At 39.6% G+C, this 20,889-nt stretch overlaps 1 protein-coding gene across 1 annotated transcript in view; it reads left to right on the forward strand.

Moving 5' to 3' along the window:
• Nucleotides 1-6,208: 6,208 nt before the first annotated feature.
• The window catches only part of ITK (IL2 inducible T cell kinase), a 54,131-nt gene continuing 39,450 nt past the window's right edge, over nucleotides 6,209-20,889 (forward strand). The window contains exon 1 of the mRNA XM_063086764.1: nucleotides 6,209-6,346. Coding sequence (XP_062942834.1) covers nucleotides 6,209-6,346 — 138 coding nt within the window. The remainder of the gene's footprint in view (nucleotides 6,347-20,889) is intronic.

A 20,889-nucleotide genomic window follows, 5' to 3' on the forward strand; every position in this document is an offset into this window, starting at 1 on the left:
TATATTTTATTCATTTTCAAGATCTTGTAGTATTCCATTATACAGATGCTCCATAGATTATTTAATCAGTCTTTTATTGATGCACAGATAGGTAGTTTCCCTTATGAAAAACACTGTAGTGAACTTTTTGTACATATAGCTCTCTGTACTCATGCTGCTTTTGTTTTGTTTTGTTTTTTTCTGTAGAATTAATTGTTCTAGGAGGAACAAGTTTTTGTTGTTGTTTGCAGAAGAAAGAGGCTTTGTAGTTACCAAAATATTCTGGGTATCACTCTTAAATGGATATTAATAAAGCTGATTTTTGGATAGGAACCACAAGGAAAATTAAGGGCTTTAAAGCCACGCCATAAGAGGATAGTTGAAGGATCTCTTTGGCTCGGACACTAGAGGGCTCTGGAGTTATGTAAGAAGCATCCTCATTTATCCAAAGGGCTGTCCCCTGGACCCAAGAAGAGGATTGGAGATGTAGGGCCTCAAATGTTAAAGAAACAAAGATGGGCTTTAGGTCAGCATAAGAGTGAGATCATTTACTGTTGATATAGCATCTATTTTCCTTCCTCTAGTGGCAACACTCTGTTGGTCCTTGGAGAACCACCCCTCCCACTATCAGTCCATGTGGTTAGGGAGGGCTGACTCTACCCCAAGCCCAAATCCAGGAGTGGGTCCAGACCAGGAATGGGATAACACAATATGCATTGCCTTGGCTGTGATGATTGCTGTGCATGCGAGCATGTCACCTGGGCCAGGCCAAAGTTTCACAATTCTGGGACTTTTGCTGGAACTGTGAGGAAAGAGAATCTAGTTCCACAGGTAAAATGTCAGCCTACCAGCCATTTTGCTGCACAGAGGAAATCCTGCCTCAGCATCAAGCCAGCACAGAACTAAGAAATGAAAAGCCAGTGCTCTGATGTTGTAGTACCAGGAGCCAGCAGTGCCAGGCTGAATTATTTCTTTCTTTGTTATAGGATGTTAAACAGGGCTTTTTCACCCCAATTTCAGTTGAGGCCCCAAAGGCCTATAATAATATAATTAAAGGAATCAGGTACCTCCTTATCCTAAAATAGGATGATATATCATCCACACCTGATACATTAGGAGGCAAAACAAGTTCTGCCAGTAATAGTGTTCACCTTTAGAAAACAAGGCTTGAAAAATCAAGAGAGGGAGTTTCTGATGTGCTCATTTCCTCTTGCTACCAGCCCATGGGGGAAGAGGAGCAGTGCTTGCAGCCACCAGAAGCCAAGCGACAGCGACTTTAAGGGATGACTCAGTGAGCTTGATTGGAGTCTTATTGAGTTTTGGAGATAGGACTGGTGTCTAAATCCCACTTGGATAAATATAATTGTGAAAGCTTGCAGAAGAGTTGCTTATTTGGTGCCAGAAGGAGAAGGTCTGCACTTGAGGCAAGTAGTATATCCATCAGTGACAGGGCAAGGATGCGTGAGTCTTCCAGTAGAGCCATGGGCGGGAATAAGTGGCGAATGGCTCGTTTTCAAGGAAATTGCACCCAAGAAGATAACTTAGTGCACAAAAGAATTCCAACACAGTTGGAGGGCAGGGGGGAGGTAGAGTAGCAGAAGCCTGAGGGCTGAGATTGGACTCCTTGGCTGGTTAGAGTGGCATTTCCCACATCAGAGGAATAGCTGTCAGAGCCCTCAGCTGCAAAATCTCTGGAAACAACAAAACACGCGACAAAAACTTCCCAAGGAAGAAAAAGCAGCGATTGTGAATCCTCCACATCCTGAGAGCATCTGCCCCAGATCACTGCTGCAGCTTCACTGTATGCTGTGCCCTCAGCTCCTCTTTCTCTCTTCCCCCAGCCTGAGCCTGAAGAGTGGATCAGAAATCAGGCTAGCCTGTGGGGAAGGAAGAGTTAGGACATAATGGGAAAGCCAGATGCTCAAATCCTGCAGCAGACCCATGCTGACCTTGAGCAAAAGCATTAAATTGAATGCAGTGTTTGGAGTTTTGATTATTACACTGAACTAGACTGACCTTTCTCTTTCTTTTCTTAACTTTTTATTATCAAAAATTTTAAACATATATCAACGTAAGAAAATTAGCATAATGAACCCCCATGTAGCCATCACCCAGCTTCAGCAATTGTCAACTCATGGCCAAACATTTTCATCTCTTCCCATGTCTATTTCTTCCCTCTACTAAATTCTAATGAAGCAAATCTCAGGCATTTTATTATTTTATCAATAATTAAGTATATTTCTGTACAAAGTAAGGACTCTTTTAACATGCAATAGTGCCATTATCACACCTTAAGAAATTAATAATGGTTTCTCAGTATCATCAAATATCTAATCAATGTTCATGTTTCCCCAATTGTCTTATAATGTCTTTACACAGTTGATTTGTTTGACTCTGAATCCAAAGCTTCACATGTTTGATGTGTTTCTTAAAAATCTCTTAATCTGTAGGTTTTCCTTCCAACGTATTTGTTGCAGATATTGGGTCATGTGTGCTTAGCACTTTGTGTTTTCTGAACTTATCCAGTTGCATCTCCACGGTGTTATTTGCCATGTTCCTTTATCTCCTGTATTTCCTGTAAAGTCGGATTTAGATCTAGACCTTCGATTAGATTCATGTTTGATTCTTTTTTTTTTTTTTTTTTGGTAAGACTTCTGCATAGGTGGTTTTGTGTACTTCCTATTGCATCACCTCAGGAGACATTTAATGTCTAGTTGTCTCTCTTTCAGTGATGCTAAGATTGATCCGTGTGTTATAGTGTTGTCGGCTCCATGTAATGATTATACATTTTCCTATTGGCTTTTCACATGATATTAACAGCCCTTGATGATCATTGCTGAGGTCCATTATTATACTAGAATTGCAAAATAGTGATATTCTATCACTCCCTTCTTCATTTATTAGCTTCTCCAAAGAAGAACTTCTAATCCTTAAATATTTGATTATGGAACTGAGCAGGAAATATGCTTTATTCTTTGCCTTTGTTTCCCAGTTTTCAGAATAACAAGTTGGTTCTTCAGCATCCTCCAAAAGTGATCAATAAGTAGGGATTTTTTTTCCCAAATACCATGTGAATTCATGATTTTAACATTTTTGCTGTTCTTCAATTTATTACAATTATTATTCCTTTTGATATTCACATTTTTCCATCTTTGACCAATGGAATCTTTTTGAATTTGGCTCCTGTGCACTGAACTTTTTAAAACCAAAACAAAGGGACTATTTGCTTTTGTTTATGTTTTTCTTAAAGTGGTAGAAAAAATATTGGGCCCCCTAAAGTTACGTTTAGGAGTGGATAAAGACTAATTCAAGTAAGTGGGTTTGAAGTCTCTATGAGAGAGAGAATAAAATTATTTATGATTGCACTCCATTTGGACTTGGCAAATGAAAGACTCCTGACTATTGCCACAGCTACTGATAACATTTTGCTTTCCCATATGAGAAGGCTTTGTGAAGTCTGTAAGTCACCCTGAACCAACCAGGTATAAATCTACTCTTCCCAAATGAGTGTACAGTGTAGTTTAGAAGACAGCACTGTGTTAGTTAGAATCAGGTGTGCTGCTAGTGACAGAAACTTCAAAATAATAGGGGCTTAGAATAAAAATTTATTATTTCTCTTTATGTTAAAAAAGGTGATCCAGGACTGGTACAGATGATCCATGGTTATCAAGACCTCAGGCTCTTTCTTTCTTACACTCCATTGTCCTTAACATGCTATTTTTACCTCATGGTATGAGAAAGCTGCTATAGCTCCAACCATCACCTCAACATTCTAGTCAGCAGGAAGAAGGGAAAAGGGAAGAAAAAGGGTTTGATGACTTTCACTGAGAACATTTCCTAAGCATTGTGTGCACCACTTCTGCCATGTTCTGTTGCATAAAAAACAGTCTTATGAATTTACTTAGCTATATGGAAGGCTGAAAAATGTCGTCTTTATTCTGGCTGGTCAGACAAGGAGTCAGCTACCCCAGGAAGAAGGGGAGAGTAGCTAATTGGAGTAAACAGCAATCCCTGCTTCAAGCCCTTATAAAAGAAAAAAAAAAATACTACCTCTTTTGGGCAGTGTATTTGCACACATATGTCTTACAAATCTCAGAATGGGGGAGGGTCATCTAAACTATCCCCCTATCCTACCGTGCTGAATAATTTGATTATGCGGGAGCATCTGATATGTAAAATAAAGCTGTAGTCTGGTAATTTAGGTTTAAAAATAAACTTTAGAGAATTGTATTCCTATACAGTAATACTGATTTTGTTTCATTATTTATTCCTATCCAGTACATGCCATCTCCACTTACACTGAAATTTCTTGGTTATCAACTTTGTGGTAGAAGTAATTCTCATACACCATACTTCAACTATGTGTAACTCTGAAGCAAGATACATGACTAGCACTCGCCATTCAGAGTGCATGGAATTCAGTCCTCAAAAGGACCCCCACACGGAGGCTAAAGATAGAGAGGGCAAGCAGCTTGCTCAAAGGAAAACAGCTTAGTAAGTGACAGAGTTGTGATTCCAACACAAGTTTGTTTTAAAAGCCTGTGCATGTGCTTTGTTCGTTATGCCATTCTGAAGGACTCACTTATTTTCTGCCCTTCCTCAAAATTTTAGGGTAAAAAGGCAATCATCTATAGGTAGTATGAGGAAACTTCTATGGGCTTTAGTTTACATTTTGAAAAATAATAAACTTCAATATATTTCTTCTAAGTGTTTTATGCTCATTTTCTTTTTCTTAAACATCCTTTGTATGTGCCAGGCACTGTGATGGCTGCTGGGAACATAGCAGTGAGCAAAACTATACACAGTTGTCACCGTCATGTTGCTTCTAGAGTAGTTGAGGAGACAAACATGAATCCAAAATCACCCTCCAAAGTGTACAATTACAACCATCATAAGGAGTACAAAGAGAAAGTGGGAAGGTGCCATGTGTGTATAATAGGTGGATTTGACTTAGGAAAGCCAGGATGGCTTCCCTGAGGAAGTGACACATAGACTGAGACTTGTAGTCTAACTTAAAGTTGACCAGGAAAAGAAGGGGAGAGGAGATGTTTTCAGGCAGAATGAGCAACACGTGCCAAGTGACGTGAAGGGCATGCATGGGGGAAAAGGGACAGATAGAATGCTGAGTGGGAACAAGTGAGTGAGGAATGAGATGAGGCTGGAAAAAAAGGCAGAGAGGAGCCCTACAGTGCACTATTATTCCCTTTCACAGAGGGAAAAATTGAGGTTCACAGCTATTGAGTAATTAGCCTGTAGTCTCACAGTAAGTTAGGTAGTAGAGCCAAAATTCAAACTGTGATGGGTAGAATAATGGCCCTGCCTAAAGATGTCCATGTCCCAATCCCCAGAACCTGTGAATATGTCAGGTTACATGGCAAAGGGAAATTAAGGTAGCAAACAGTATTAGGTTGCTAATCAGCTGTCCTTATAATAGGGGGAATTACCCTAGATTATCCTAGGTTGAGCAGGCCCCATAAAATCAAAATTGTCCTTAAATATGGAAGAGGGAGGCAGAAGAAGAGGTTACATTGAGATGGAGTAAGCAGGACTTGACTTGTTATTGTTGGTTGTGAAGATGCAGAAAGAGAGTCAAGCCCCAAACAATGTGGTGGCTTCCAGAAGCAGGAAAGGGCAAGGAAACAACAGATTCACCCCTAAAGATCCTCCAGAAAGGATCACAGCCCTGCTGACATCTTGATTTTAGCCCAATGAGACCCATTTTGGACTTCTGGACTACAGAATTACAAGATAATAAATTCGTGTTACTTTGACCTACTAGGTTTGCAGCAATTTGGTACAGCAGCAACAGGAAACATACACAAACTATGCCGTATTGGCTCCACAGCCCATGTCCCTACTCCTTGTGCTACATGTCTTAACTGATGGATGGGCTAAAGCAGGATCTATAAAGATTAAACTCTAATCCTTAATATAATTCTGAGTCTTCAAATTTCATTTCCAAACCATATGGCAAAGGGTATATATATTTTTTACACATGCCTCTTAGTATTGTGAATTTCGAAAGGATGTGGTTATGGCCTTTGACATCAGAGGAGGAGCTCCGCAGTGTTGGCTGAACGTTGATAGACAGATAACACTGGAGGCAAGCTGCCTTTGAGCAGCTCTGAAAATCAACCACCTCCCCTCCACATTCCTTGCCCCAAAGCTCTTTCCTCTGGCTGTGCTCAGGGGTGATGCCCACGGAGCATCACTTTTCAAGAATTGGATCATGAACAACTTTATCCTCTTGGAAGAACAGCTAATCAAGAAATCTCAACAGAAGAGAAGGACTTCTCCCTCGAACTTTAAAGTCCGCTTCTTTGTTTTAACCAAAGCCAACCTGGCATACTTTGAGGATCGCCATGGGGTATGCGAGCAATTTCTTTTGTCTTTTTTTTATATACTATTTTATATTCAGATGGGGGCTGAATATAAAAGATATATGGGGAATAAAATAGAACACAGGGAACACAACTATGCTAGTTAGAATAACCTAAAACGTACCATAATTGTAGTCAGAGGAGAATGTGAAGAGGAGTCAAGAGGTGAGGTGATTGTATCAGGCAATGTTAATTCTAAAAACTGTAAGCTTAACATTTGTCAGCTTTTTTCCTCCTGCAAGGTTAAGTTTAATTTTTTAAACTATAATATTTTATGTGGCAAATATTATAATCAGATAGAACTTGAACTTCATGTGAAATATACTATGTTTTATGGGACATAGATTAATAAAATAGTAGCACTCAGGACCTACGGGATGATCTAGCCCAGTTTCCTTTTTCTTTATTCTTTTATTTTAACATTTACTTGTGCATATTTGTGGGGTACAGTGTGTTATTTCAATACATACTCATACTGCACAATGATTCACTTAGGATTGATGGCATAGTTTTGTACCTGTTAGTCCACCACTGCGTAAGTGGTGGGTCCGTTGTTAAAATTTTTTGTGAATTCAGCTCTATTTGTCTCGATGGTTATCACCCATCCAACATCTTGGAATAATATTCCCCAGGCATTTAATCATCTAAAAGTTGCAAGACACAATGTTAAACCTCTTCATCCCTTGGAAAACTTCCCAGGAGACTAGGGTTACTCAAGTGCAAAGTGTTCTGCAGTGGTTCTCATCCAGAATATTATGGCTGCTTAGTTAGATCAGTCTTTTTCCCTATCTAAAGATATTCTCATATTTTGTAGCATCAATAATAACAGAAGCAACATGAGTAAATGTAACGATGTAGTTTGGTAGAAAAGCACTAGACAAGGCATCAGGAGATCAAACTCTGCTTCTCGCTAGCTATATGAGCCTGGATAAATGTCCACCTCCTGCCTCAGGTTCTTTCTTTATAAAATGAAATGGCTGGAAATAGAGAACTACAATATCCCTTCCTTCTTTAAAAAATCCTTTGTTTCTATGCAGTCGCATCTGTTTAGCCCTTCTTGGCAATTTTCAAAGGATATTTAATTACTTACTATTTTATTATACTATTTTTACATCATTAGAGAGGTAGGGCAGGGATTATCACTTATATTTTACTGAAGAGTGAATTATATTAGGTACATGATGTTCACTTGGAAACAAAGGTGCTCAAGTTCTTTGTTGGAGTCTGACTTAGTGGTGTAGGCATGAGTTTGGAGTCTTTGGAGAGTCAGGCTTTGAAGTATTTAAGGAAATGGAGTTCTCAAGGAGGTCAGGCTGAACATGGAGGCTACAGATGCCTGGCCTTTTTAAGCTGTAGGTAAAATAATGCTGACTCTTTTTTAGAAGTGAAAAGAATTGATGATCTTCAGCAGACCCTTACTGATAACAATTGACCAATTGATCAGAAGGCAAATGGAATCACTATGTGCAAGTCCTCTTTGGTAGGTGGCGCGGAGCCAAATTTTGAACTTGGGAGATTCATCATATAGTGCTGATAAATCACATAGCATCAGTCATTTTATTGTGTGTGAATGGGACATTTAAAGTTCTTGGTTCATATTGAAAGAGCAGTCACTTGCCTTTAAATGTTTTTCAAAGCCCATTTTACAGTCTTCACTAATTTGTTTTCCTAACTCAACATAGCATCATCTCATTTACTTCATACTGATAATTCCTGAGCAGCATTGCTGTTTGTGAACTGTTTGTGAATTCAGTGTAATATTATTTGCAAATAATCACACAACCAAATGGTCTTGATTCAGAATTTCATTGGTTGTAATTTGCATGTAAACAATGTTGTAAAATCATGCCACTTCTTTATTTGGCATTATAAAAAACTCCAGGACAAATAATTCATTCTGGGGAGCTGTTGGCTATAGTTTCTAATGTTTTCATGTGGCGTATAGAAGATATATGCACAAACATCAAATTTTTTGTTTTCTAATGCCTATGGTTTATATTCATAAATAACATTTTTTAAAAGTGTTTTTTTTTTTTTTTTGTCATTTTTTCGTGACCGGCACTCAGCCAGTGAGTGCACCGGTCATTCCTATATAGGATCCGAACCCGCGGCGGGAGCGTCGCCGCGCTCCCAGTGCAGCACTCTACTGAGTGCGCCACGGGCTCGGCCCTAAAAGTGTTTTTTAAAAATATTATAGAAATTAATTAGAAATGTATCCAAGGTCACTGAGAAAGGTGATATGTGAATTATTATTGTTCATGCCCTACGTATTCACACTGTTTAGGACTATCAATTTGCACACAAGGTACATCATACATCACTCATAAATAAATAGCATTACACTTATGAGGACCATTTTTATTTTTAAATTAAAGCCTCAGTGTTCTCATCTGTAAAATGGGTGTGATAGTAGTACCCTTTTCATGGGAAAAATGGCAAAGACTCAGAGAGATAATGTAGTTAGGCTGAACTCTTTGGAATTACCATTTGACAGATCAAAAACAGTCAGATATTGGCAAGTTCGTATAGTTCAACTTAATATATAAAGTGCTTAGCATAGGACCTGTCACCTAGTGAGCTCCTAGTAAAAATTACCCACTGTTTGTATCATTTTCACATCTCTGAAGAAGTTTAGCAGGGTGGCATAATATATTTATTTTCAAACAATGGGAGATATTAAAGGATTCTTCAAAGTCAGGCTAAGATCGGATTCCTGGATTTCTTCTACTTTGTGGCTAAATACACATTTATAATAATAAACACAGGCATAGTGAGCTGTGTGGTGCTGGGCCAGCCATTGCCCTGCTTGGGGTGTCAGCTTCTTTTTCTCTTTTCTCATATATAAAATTATGCTCCTCACAGCTCTAATATTCTGTGAATTTATATCATCATATAAAAAAATAACCCTTCCACATACTCAAGCACAAATTCTGTAATTCAGCAAATTAAGTACATTTATTCTAACTTTAAATATCCATGCCTATTGTCATTACAATACTAAATGAATGAGCCTTTTATTTTAACATGGATTTATTCTGGTGTCAAATGCCTATTTCCCCTACTGAGATGTGCAAGTGTTTTCTGAGGGGTCAGGAAGTGCCTTCATTCTGTTGCAGTGGTGGGCCAGAAAAAAACAGAGTTGGCAGGTGGCCGCATGCAGGCAGCCATGATTCCAGATGCTCCCCTGTGCCTGCCACTTTTCTTGCAGAGTGGTCCTTGATGCCTGAAATTCTTTAACAGAAGACAATGAGAGATAAGCCCTCAGTGGTGTGCTGATAAATGCTTAACAACCACTGTGATGGTGGTGCAGTGGGGATGGAGGTGGGGAGCCTTGATTTGGTGTTTGCTGATTTCTCTGGTATAAGTACTCCCATCATGACCCATTTCAAAATACCAATGTGATGTCTACTGGCTCACAAATTCTTGAAAATTTAGCAGTTAGCTCTGATGGGCCAGTACAAGCTGAGTCCAGCACACTGCTTAAGGTTTAAGTACAAAAGTACAAAAAAATTTCTGGAGAGGTAGGTATCAACCAAGCGACATACTTAGTTGCACATGACTGATATCAGATCCTTTTCTGATAAAAATGGAGAGCCTCAGACACTTTGCGTAAGCACTGGATGGAAGAGGCAGCATAGATCAGTGAGGGCTGTGTAGCCAACAAGAGCTGGATTCAAATCCTGTGTCTATCACTTTCCAGATGTGGGATCTCAGGCAAGACATTTCACTTCTGTAAGCCTGTTTCCTATTTGTAAAGTAAGGAGCCCAGTATTACCTACCTCAAGAGATGCTAACTATTTCATGTGAAAAGTTTGTTATAAGCCTCATACTAACTGCTACATGGTAAGGTGAATATTATTCACAATTTTGCCTAAGTACTACCTTGATTTTCTGAAAGGCCCTTGGTAGAACTAGAAAGGTTTCCGTATGTTAATGGCTCTTCATGTTAGGGATCAAGTTTGCTGTACTCCCCATGGAGTGGGAGCCATTACCATTTACATGGGACAGGATAAATGTCAAGATCACCATTTCAGTCAATGTCTGGGTGAGGTCTCCACTCATCATGGCTCCTTTCCTTTACCTGCAGTCTGATCTAGCAGCAGAACTGTCTCCTGCAGCATGCCTTCTTCCTAATTTAAAAAAGGCAGGTGGGGAGATAGCCCCCTTTCCTTGCTTTTGGAGCGTTATTTCACAGCACTCAAAAATACAGTTTCTGGTATCAGACAGATCTGAGCCAAAGACCAGCTCGACCACTTGAGCTGCGTGTCTTTGTGTAAATTTGCATAATGCTGTGTGATCCTCTAAAAAGCTATTTACATTTTTTAAATGATTAAACAGTCCTTCTTGATCTTGTTTCTTTTTAATGAGATGGAGGTCACCATTATTCTAATAATAATAAAATAGTAACTAACATTTACTGAGCACTTTCTGTGTGTCAAACACTGTGCTGTGGATTCTTTCATCTAAACCTTATAACCATCTTCTAAATTAGGAACTATTATTACCCCAATTTATCGATCAGGAAACTGAGGCAAAGAGAGTTTAAATAGTTTGCCTGAGGTCCCATATGTCTCCAGAGCCTACACAGCTCACTGATAAACGGTGCTGATTACTATTAGCAGTTGTTACTTGTAGATAATTGGGGACTCCATTGGGTTATTACAAAGTGTGCGGTGCATTCCTGATCTGACGTCCTCAATGTAAAGAGCAGGCCTGAAAATCAGTAGCCCATACCACCTGGGTCTTCCACAATGAAGTATGTTATGACGGCTCTCATTTCCACATATGCTCCGGAACAAATCTTTATCTTCGTTCACCTCAGTGAGCCCCACTATGTGTCCAAAAAGAAAGGAGAGCCTTGGCAGCCTTTGACTTCTAAAGGTTCTCTAGAATCTGCCCACTACTCTTTATTTCCCACAGTCACCTTCCTAGTGGAAGCTGCCAGCATCTTGCACCTGGCACTGCTACCACCTCCAGTGGTCTCCCTGTATCCACTTTATCCCCATCCCTGCCCCTCCATTCTCCCCACAGCAGCCAGCATGAGCTTTTCACATGGTGACTGTGATTGACCGCCGATGACCTTCATAAGAAGCTGACATGTCCCTTCAGTGTTTCTTGCCATGCACTGAGGATGGACACCAGAATCTACCACTTCGTCTCCTCTGTCTCAGTTCACGTCCCTCTTTCTCTCATCTCTCTAGGCTCAACCCCACCAGATTTAGTTCAATTTCAAAGCTTCTAATTAAAAAAAAATGTATTTTAACATCTATCTGTACATATTTGTGGGGTACAGTATGTTGTTTAGATGCATGCATTTACAGCACAATGATAAAGCCTCGATTTTGAATGTTCCTTGCTTGGGGAAGCCTTCCTCAATGTCCCTAGACTAGGTCGTGTCCTCCTGTTATGTTCTGTCATAGCAACATGGGCCCTTTCTTTACAGCACATGCCAAAGTTGTAATCACCCATTTATTAATATTACTGTATTAATGTCATTGCCCCACCCTCCATTAGTTTTATCAGGGCAGGCACCCAGTTTGCTGAAGATGGCATCACCAGTACCTACAACAGTGCCTGGCACATTCACTAAGTAATTGCTTGTGGAAGGAATAAAAGAAGAAAGGAAGAAAAGAAAGGAGGGAGGGAGAACATGAGCTATAGATCCAGTTGGAAAGGTGGGAGTACACAAATGCACCCCAAAAGAAAAAGCCTCATTCCAAAAGAATCTCCAAAAGGGAGGTTCTTGGGTATAGGAGTAAGTAAATAAGACTCCTTGGAGGTAGCAGTTCATGGCCTGTCCTTGAAGGAGGACTAGGAGGATTCAGGTGGTTGGAGTCTAAGAGCTGGGTCAGAGAGACACATATAGAAACCAGCTCCCCAGCCCCCAACTCTTTTTAGGAGAACCAAGCAGCTCTGTTCTCTCTTTTTCCTCCAGCCTGTCTTACTCTCTCTTCCTTCTCTTATACAGCTAAACCATCTGTAGATAATATTCCTATAACTATCTGAGCATATTTGCTGGAGACGTTCATCAGTCACAGTCTCTCTCCACTTCATTCCTATGTGGATTCAGTTGCCTTCTAGCTGGGCTCCCTCTGACACTGGAGGCTCCTTAAAATCTGCTATCCACAGAACAACTTGAATGAACTTTAAAAATTATAAATCAGATATCACTCCCTACCTTAAAGCCCTCCGTGGCTGTTTAGAGTATTTAAGTAAATTTTCAATGGTGGCCGACAAGACCCTTCATCCTGCGGTCCCTGCCTGCCTTTCTAATTTCATGTCATACGACACTCTCTTTATGTGCTTCTGCCACATCTGCCTTCTTTCTGAACCTTGAACACTCCAGGCTCAAGATTCCCATAGGGCCAGGACTAGGATGAGGCAATTGAGACACACACTTAAGGAGGCACTTGTTTTCAAGGTCATCCAAGGGCAGAATCTTTGCATTAGCTGTGCCCACTGTTTGGAACACCCAAGATTTTTGCCGGATTGGTTTTGTCTTATTTCCCACCCCTTCAAATATTTTCCCAGGATCCTGATTCATTTTTTAAAAAGCACATAGCTGCATCTGTATTTCAGTATCTGCACTTATGTGTTGAGTTTATCGATGTGCTTCCCTGTTTATTTTCTGCCTGTCCACCTACTGGAAAGGCAGTTTCATGGGAGCAGAAGTCTGGACTGCCTTTTCATCACTGTGTCACGAGCATCTAAAACAGTGTCGGGCACATGGTAGGTGGTCAGTAAACAACTGGTGAGTGAATGAAGGTCACATAACTCCAGTTGAATTCAGAAAAGCATCTGGGAGCTAAAATTGTGAGCTCATCTAGCCAGGCAGAGAAAAGCAAGGATCCAAGCAAAGAACTTGGCAGTTCACGCAGGCGCGGTTTCTATGTCTGCCTTGAGGGAGTTTCATCATCAATTGATTTTTGCCTCTGTGATGTGACGTTGATGTTCTATAGAGATCACCACTGCATAGAGAATGTTTGTTTTGGAGGTAGAAACCCCCATGTTAAAATGAGATTTGATTCTTACTGCTCAGGGACTGGTGTATCTATTCATCGCTTTCTGTAGTAAAATTATGCCACAGAAAACTACTCTAAACATGAGAGCTTAGTTTCTGACTCAGTCTGGAGAAAGGTTTAACTGGAAAGCACAAGAGGTCAGTTTCTTGAACTATGAGGTTCAAGTAAAACGAGATATTTTTCTATCAAACTCAGAAATTGAGTCCACAGAAAACTATTTTAAAGCTCTTCCCAAAGCTTCATGGGCCACCTAGGACATTCTCATCCCCCCGTTTCCTTAACCAGCCAGTAATAAGTTTTTCCATTCATCAATGAGTTATCAGACCCACTGGGACAAGTACATCTTCCAAGGACATAATTTTCGTCCAGGGGCAAGCTTGGGTTTGCCTCCGTGACACTCAGAGATACCACTAAAAGTAATCCAGGGGAGGAAACAGCCCTGAAATGTTTTCCCATGCATATAAAATTTCATTTTTAGGTCAAATGTATGTTCAGTTCCTCAAAATTCAGTAAAAATTGTCAGTATTTTAATAGAATAAGAACTTGGTGCAAGGTCTTTTGTTGCCATGTAATTCCCATGAACCTAAAGTTATTTAAAGCAGGCTTCTCATTATATTTCTTTCCCTTTTTTAATATTTAAAAAGTCACAGAAATTATACCTGCTTGTTATAAAAAATTCAAATACAAGACTTTTCCCCCCCAAAACTACATAGATTGTGACAAAGCCTTGTTATTATTGTTGTTGTTGTTTTAACCTAACACTACATCAAAGAAATGTTTCTATTTTGATGTACTTTGATTTATTCATTTGTTGCACAAACATTTCTTGAGCACCTGCTATGTTCCAGGGACTGTGCTAGATGGGAGGAACACGATGGTAAACCATAGAGACAAGGTGTCTGCCCTCATAAGTTTACCATCTGGCAGAGGAGACCAGCAAGTATATAACTACATAGGGCAGATATAGACTGTGGTAGTTTCTCTAGCAAGATTAAGCAGCAGCTGGAGTTGAGCTGGGATGAAGGACGGTCAAAGGAGGAATTTAGATCTAGGCTGAGGCTTGAAGAATGAGGAAAGAGCCAGTTGAGTGAAGAAGTGGAGAAGGGCATTTTGGGCAGAGGGAACTGCAAATGCAAAGGCCCTGAGACAGAAAAAGGATCAGCCTGTGTGAAGAGACTTTAGCATGCAGAGCTCGAGAGAGGGGTGTAGGATGAGCAGCAGAAGCCAAGACGTGTGGGCTCTTATGGATCATGGCAAGGAATGTGGATTTCATTCCAACTACAGTACAAAGCTACCAAAAGGTTGAAGCAGAGGCATGATCCCAATCCATTTTACATTTAGAAGTGATTGTTCTGACAGCTGTGGGGACAGCAGATTATACAAAAGGCAAGAATAGAAGCCAGGAAGCCAAGAAAAGTCTACTGCAGTGGTCTTCTGAATTGCTGTATACAACTCATTCCGAGAATTGTTCTTCAGTTATTTTATGTTGTAACTTTTTTGTGGCAACCTTCCTCCTGGGGGTACTTTGTCCAGAATTATTCCACTATGTGTTTTGATGGAGTAGTGCCTGGTGCATAACCTGGGTCAGGATCAACACTTAGATCAGGTAGCCTTTAGCAGCAAAGACTGAAAACAGGTTAGAATTAGGTTAAGTCAACTTTAATTAATCTCAAGAGACAGAGCAGCAAACCTTCAGATCCTCATACTGTTAAAAAAAATTAACAAAGCAACTACACTGAAAATGTTCTTCATAACTCTTGTCTAAGGACATCAATTTACTATCTCTGTGAGCATTGGTCTTCTCTCTCAGGCAGACAACATAATTTTCACAGAGTTATAATCATAATGCATGACAACTTTGCATTCTGTTTTTTCCATTTATTCTTTTATGGAAATATAAATATATTTATGCATGTCTACATGGAGCCCAAAGTAATCATTTTCTCTTATTTATTTATTTATTTTGTTATTTTTTGTGACCGGTAAGCGGATCGCAACCCTTGGCTTGGTGTCGCCCACACCGCGCTCAGCCAGTGAGCGCTCCGGCCATCCCTATATAGGATCTGAACCCGCGGTGGGAGCGCTGCTGCGCTCCCAGCGCCGCACTCTCCCAAGTGAGCTACAGGGTCGGCCCATCATTTTCTCTTATATATGAGTTTTTAATGGTTGAGTTAGTTCATTGAAGGGATATACTTATCCATTTTATGTACCTGGACAAATGGATTAACTTATCTATCATCTATGGTTCAACATTCAGGTTGTTTCCAGGTATAATGAAAACACTGAAAAAATAATAGGATGCCTAATGTAGGATTGTTTCCTTTTTAAAACAGCTTCTTAGGATATAGTGCCCCAAGTAAGATAACCATGTCTTAGGACCAGAACATTTTCTGGCCTCAATCATGTGTTGCTACATAATCTCCCAAAGAGATCGAATCAGTGCTTGGGCCACCAAAAGTGGCACCATATTTGTTAATAGACCATTAAAGAAGATTGTGTTTCTAAGAAGGAACTAATATAAACGAAAGAATCCCATTGTTGTGATTTTTAAATACACTATAATTATAGGCTTTGAATGTTACTGTGAGAGAGGGGGAAAATATGTAATATTTTATACATGGTTGAGATGATATTGGTGTAACAGTGGTTATCAACCTGGGGTGATTTTGCCCACCAGAGGACATTTGGCTGTGTCTGGAGAAATTTTTTGTTGTCATACCTGGGGAGGGGAGTGCATCTAGTGGGTAGAGGTAAGATATGCTACTTAATGTCCTACTTTGCACAGAACAGACCCACAACAAAGAATTATCGTGCCCAAAATGTTGAGGTTGAGAAGCTCCAGTCTAAAGAAAACATTTCTAGAAGCAAAATTGCTGAGTCAAAGAATATTTGCTTCTGTTATTTAGTTGTACATGACCAAATTATTCTCTAAATTAAATTTGTACCAATGAACATTCTCCAGGGCCACATGTGAGATGCTTGTTTTCTCAAAACCTTGCAACATCATTATCTTATATTTCAATCTTTGTTAGTCTGATATGTTTTTTAAAATGATATGTAATATAATTTATATTTCTGTTGTCATAGTGACTTTGAGCATCTTTTCATATGTTTAAGAAATACGTATATTCCTTTTGCCCATCTTTCTACCAGGTTCTTAGCATCTTCCTTAATAATTTGTAGGAGCTCTTGTTGTATTAGCTAAAACTTGTGTAGATTAGTTTCAACCCACCTTTTCATTGTCAAGAGATTTTTATCCACCTGCCAATCATTTTGAAAATCCTATTCCAAGATATTTCCATTGAGAGATTTGTTATAGGATCCACAAACATCACTTTCTGCTACCACTTGGTCTTATTTGCTGTTCCCTCAATCCATCAATTAACAAATATTAATTGAATTTTACCTCCACATTTTCCTAAAATACAATGAAGCTGTTCTTAATTTAAATACTTTGGCTACTGACTCTTTAGTGTTTGAAAGGAAGGCATGAAAATATATTTTCTCAAACTCATTAAACATTTCATATTCCCTATTCCAGGAAGAAAGAGGGCTTTGAAAGAGGGTTCCCAGACCAGAGATGCTGAGACAGGCCATCTCTGCGCAGGACACTTGCAGCATCTGTTTCATGCCTGGTGTATTTCACTTAGTTCTTGCCCTTAGTTTCCACATAAGTCCTTTTCTCTCTACACACTTTTGAAAGCAAATCTCAACAAACATTTTTTATGTAGGATTATACTATCTTTGTCTAACATGAATGGGGCTTGGAAATTATCCCTAAATTATCGCATCACTTATAAGATAAATATTCCCACATAAAAGCACACTGAATTGCTTTATTAAATTCTATGAAGAAAATGGCTATCACTGACTAAAGAACATGAGAGGAACTGTCATGAACTTGAACCTCCATGGATGCAGAAGAGCAGGTGGCAGGTGCTGCTTGGCTGCTGCTTACTGCTTAATGGGGTTCTGAGGTCATAGGGCATAGGATAGTTGCATCAGTCAGCACACCCGGCATTTGATGTGTACCCCTAGCTTTCTCCCATGGTCATCTGCCCAAGTTGTGTTACACTGTGGTATTTTTTAAGTTTCTGACTGTTTTAAAATATTATTTTTATTTTTCTTCTTTTCATCTTCATGCTACCAGTAAAACTTCATATATCATAGAAACATATAACCTTTACTGTGAAATTCTGCCACAGTAACACCCATGAAGGAGACCCAGTGTTAGCAGCTTGGAATATTTTCCTTCTCATATGAGGGTACTTCAAAATGTTTACAGCAAGATTTATATTATCTTTTAATTCTATTTTTCCATGAGTTTTTTGAAGTAACCTCATATTATTTCTTTGGATATTGCATATACTAATATATTTTGTTATATCTTTTTCCAAAACATGAGATGATATTTTATCTATTGCTTTGAACCTGCTTTTTTTTTCTTTTTTACATTTAATATATCGTCCCTCCGTATAGATCAACTTCACTCTTTGTTAATGTCCACAGACTAGTCACAGGGTGGTTAAACCATAACTAATTTAACCATTCATTTATGGATGGATAGTTAGGTTTCTCTAGTTTGTTTTAATGTAATAAATAATGCTGCTATGAGCATATATTTTTCCTGTATCTTTATACATTTTTAACAAATGCACAAATGTTTCCATAGGATAAATCCTATAAGGAAAATATATTTATATATTTTAGTTAACTGTTTTTTAATGCAATAAAAAACTACATGTTTATAAGATATTCAAACAGTATAGAAGGATATGGAGAGAAAAGAAAAGCTCTTTCTCTACTTTCTACTCTCAAACCCTAGGACTAACCCCATTGGTATCTGCTCCTAACATTTTCTTGTGAGAAAACACATGCATAATTTTAATAGAGGATCCTAAATTGCCCTCTGAAAACTGTATTTTTTGTCTTTTCTTTCCTTGCTTTCTTTTTTCTTTTTGTAAAATTCTCACTTTTTTTCTTTTGGGTGTTCAGGGTGCTACTATTGAAAAGATGGCAGACTTTAAGGGGAGCTAAGTTGTTTTCCCCAGAGCACAACCAGTCTCATCATAAACCACAGTGTGAAAAAGCTGAAGTGAGGAAAGCCAGATGACTATGGCTCAGCTATGAGAAAGAGGTCTTGTGGAAAAGAGGAAAGAAGAGAGGGCAGGTGTGGGATGGATCATAATTTCCTGGCTTTAAGTTGGTTCAGGGAGCCTTGAAATCGGCTTGCTTAGCTCCACACCTTCCCAGAGCTTTAAAGTTTAGTGGAATTAGATCCTGTTGAAGATGGGCTGGGGGACTGGACCAACTAGCAACAGCTAATTACGAATTGTGCAGGTGTTCTACAAAATGCTACTGTTTCCACAGAGACGGTAATGATAACATCTTCGTTGGGTATCAAATAATCTTCTAGGTGCCTTTCCATAGCTCAAGTCATAGAAATCCTGAGCAGCAGCCCCATTTCTACTGGGAGAATTGGAAGAACTGGGAGAACTAAGAAGCGCTAAGACAACTAAACTCAGAGAACTGAAACAGCTTGCCGAGTGCTATCTGTCACCGTAGGGATTCACCCCTGGCTCGTCCAAGTCCTGAATCCCTGTTTTTCTCCCCCTACCATTTTAGAGCTCCCTTTGACATCAGACCCAGAAAACTGAGTTAGGAGAACAGAAGGGAATTTGTGGGTCACCTGGAGCAAGTTTTGCAAAGGGGATGAACCCAGGATCCAGGAAGATCCCTAAAACCAATTTCAGAACTGATACCCTGCATTCTGCTGTGGATGGGAAAAATAACCCTCAAATCAGTCACTTAAGTTTCACTTCATATGACTTCAGTTTTAATTTCATTGGTGTCATTGTGTGATTTCAGATGGGTACAATGGCTGTACTATACCCAAAAGAGGCATTGAGCAAAGTATTTGAAATACATTGCTAACATCATCATCAGAACGATTTCCTAATCTTAAAAAACCTGATAAATGATGTGTGTCATTACTTTTATGGTATGATCCCAGGAAAGATCACACTCCCCTAAAAAATACACCACTTCTCTAAGTGACCTTCTTTGAAAAATATTCTCATAGTTAATGCCTAAAATTCCTTTATCAAAGCTCCTGCCAGCTTGCATACAAACTCTTCTGAAACAAGCCAAGCTTTAAGCTATCATTTAAGTTATACCTTAGGTGAATGAGTATTTGGGGAAGGTTTTGGCAGGTGGAGATATCCTCTTTTCATGGGTATCAGACACATAACTTCTCATTGATGAGTCTGCTGGGTTAGTCGAGCAGTGACGGAGCCAATGTTGTCAGAGAAAAGAGGGGTCCCTATTCTTAGGAACTAGGGAAAGTGCTCCACCTTTGAAATCCAGCATAAGCATTGCACCATTAAGATGGGGCAGAAAAAAAGCTCTGCTACCTCATGTCTTGGAGAAATAGGTCATGCAATTGACTGTTCAGTGATGAGTTCGGGGAATGAAAGTCTTCTGTGGAAAGTCAGGCAAGCACAAAGCCAGTACACACAGCAATGAAGTGCTCAGGCTCCGGAGTCACAGAGTTGAGCTCATGTGCTGCTCTTCCTCTTATTAACAGAGCTGATCTCTGTGAACCTCAATTTTGTCACCTGCAAAATGGGGGGATAATGCTTTGTAGGATTGCCTGAAGTACATATTTTCCCCAGCCTCTCTCTTTGAAACTCACAATCCAAATTCTATTTTATACAAAATATTAACATAAAAAGAAAGAGGATATAAAAGTCACTTGCAGAAGCTTGCCTTTGTACAAATTTGTAGGCATCAGCATCTTGGTTTGTGTTTGACACACACCAAATGTTTGGGGTGAAACATTGGAATACAAGGACTTTGTAGTTTTGCACATGGCCAAGAAAAGAGACAAGGGCCCCGGGGTCCTATGACTTTCACCCCAAGTGATGCAGACAAAATAACAAGTAGGAATGAGGTCAGGTTTTACTTGATCTCTCTCTTTCTTTGGTGTCTTTTGTGTGGTTTCCCTGGAAGGTTTTACCCTGGCATTTTTCAGAAATAGCGCAGTTGTTTGGGATGATTACAGACAATCACTGCTTCCCAGAGACTGAACTGTGTTTAGCTCACTGACCAGCTGCTCCCCAGTGACCGACCAGAGAGTGCACAGCTGGTATTGCTGTTTACCAAGTGTTGGATCTTACGAGATCCACGGAGTACTCACCTCAGGGCCTTTGGAGAGACTGATGGGACGGGATGGATTGTGAAGGGAAAACCAAAGCACTTTTGTGGGAGGAGAGTGTGGTTGATGGTAGAACATTCCAAAGGAAGAACAAACCTGACAGCAGCCTCACCTGACACTCTGTTAAGGCACAAATGTCTCTTAAAATCTGTGTTTGGAATGAACGAATATTAAGAAGTCAAAGGAGATCATCTAAACTGAGAGGAGAAATCCTCCTTGGAAATCTCAGAGTCTCCACTAAGGCAGCCACCAGCCATGTGTGGATACTGAGCATTTGAAATGTGGCAAGTCC

The sequence above is a fragment of the Cynocephalus volans genome, chromosome 2 (assembly GCF_027409185.1).
Source record: "Cynocephalus volans isolate mCynVol1 chromosome 2, mCynVol1.pri, whole genome shotgun sequence".
NCBI classification, from domain to species: domain Eukaryota; kingdom Metazoa; phylum Chordata; class Mammalia; order Dermoptera; family Cynocephalidae; genus Cynocephalus; species Cynocephalus volans.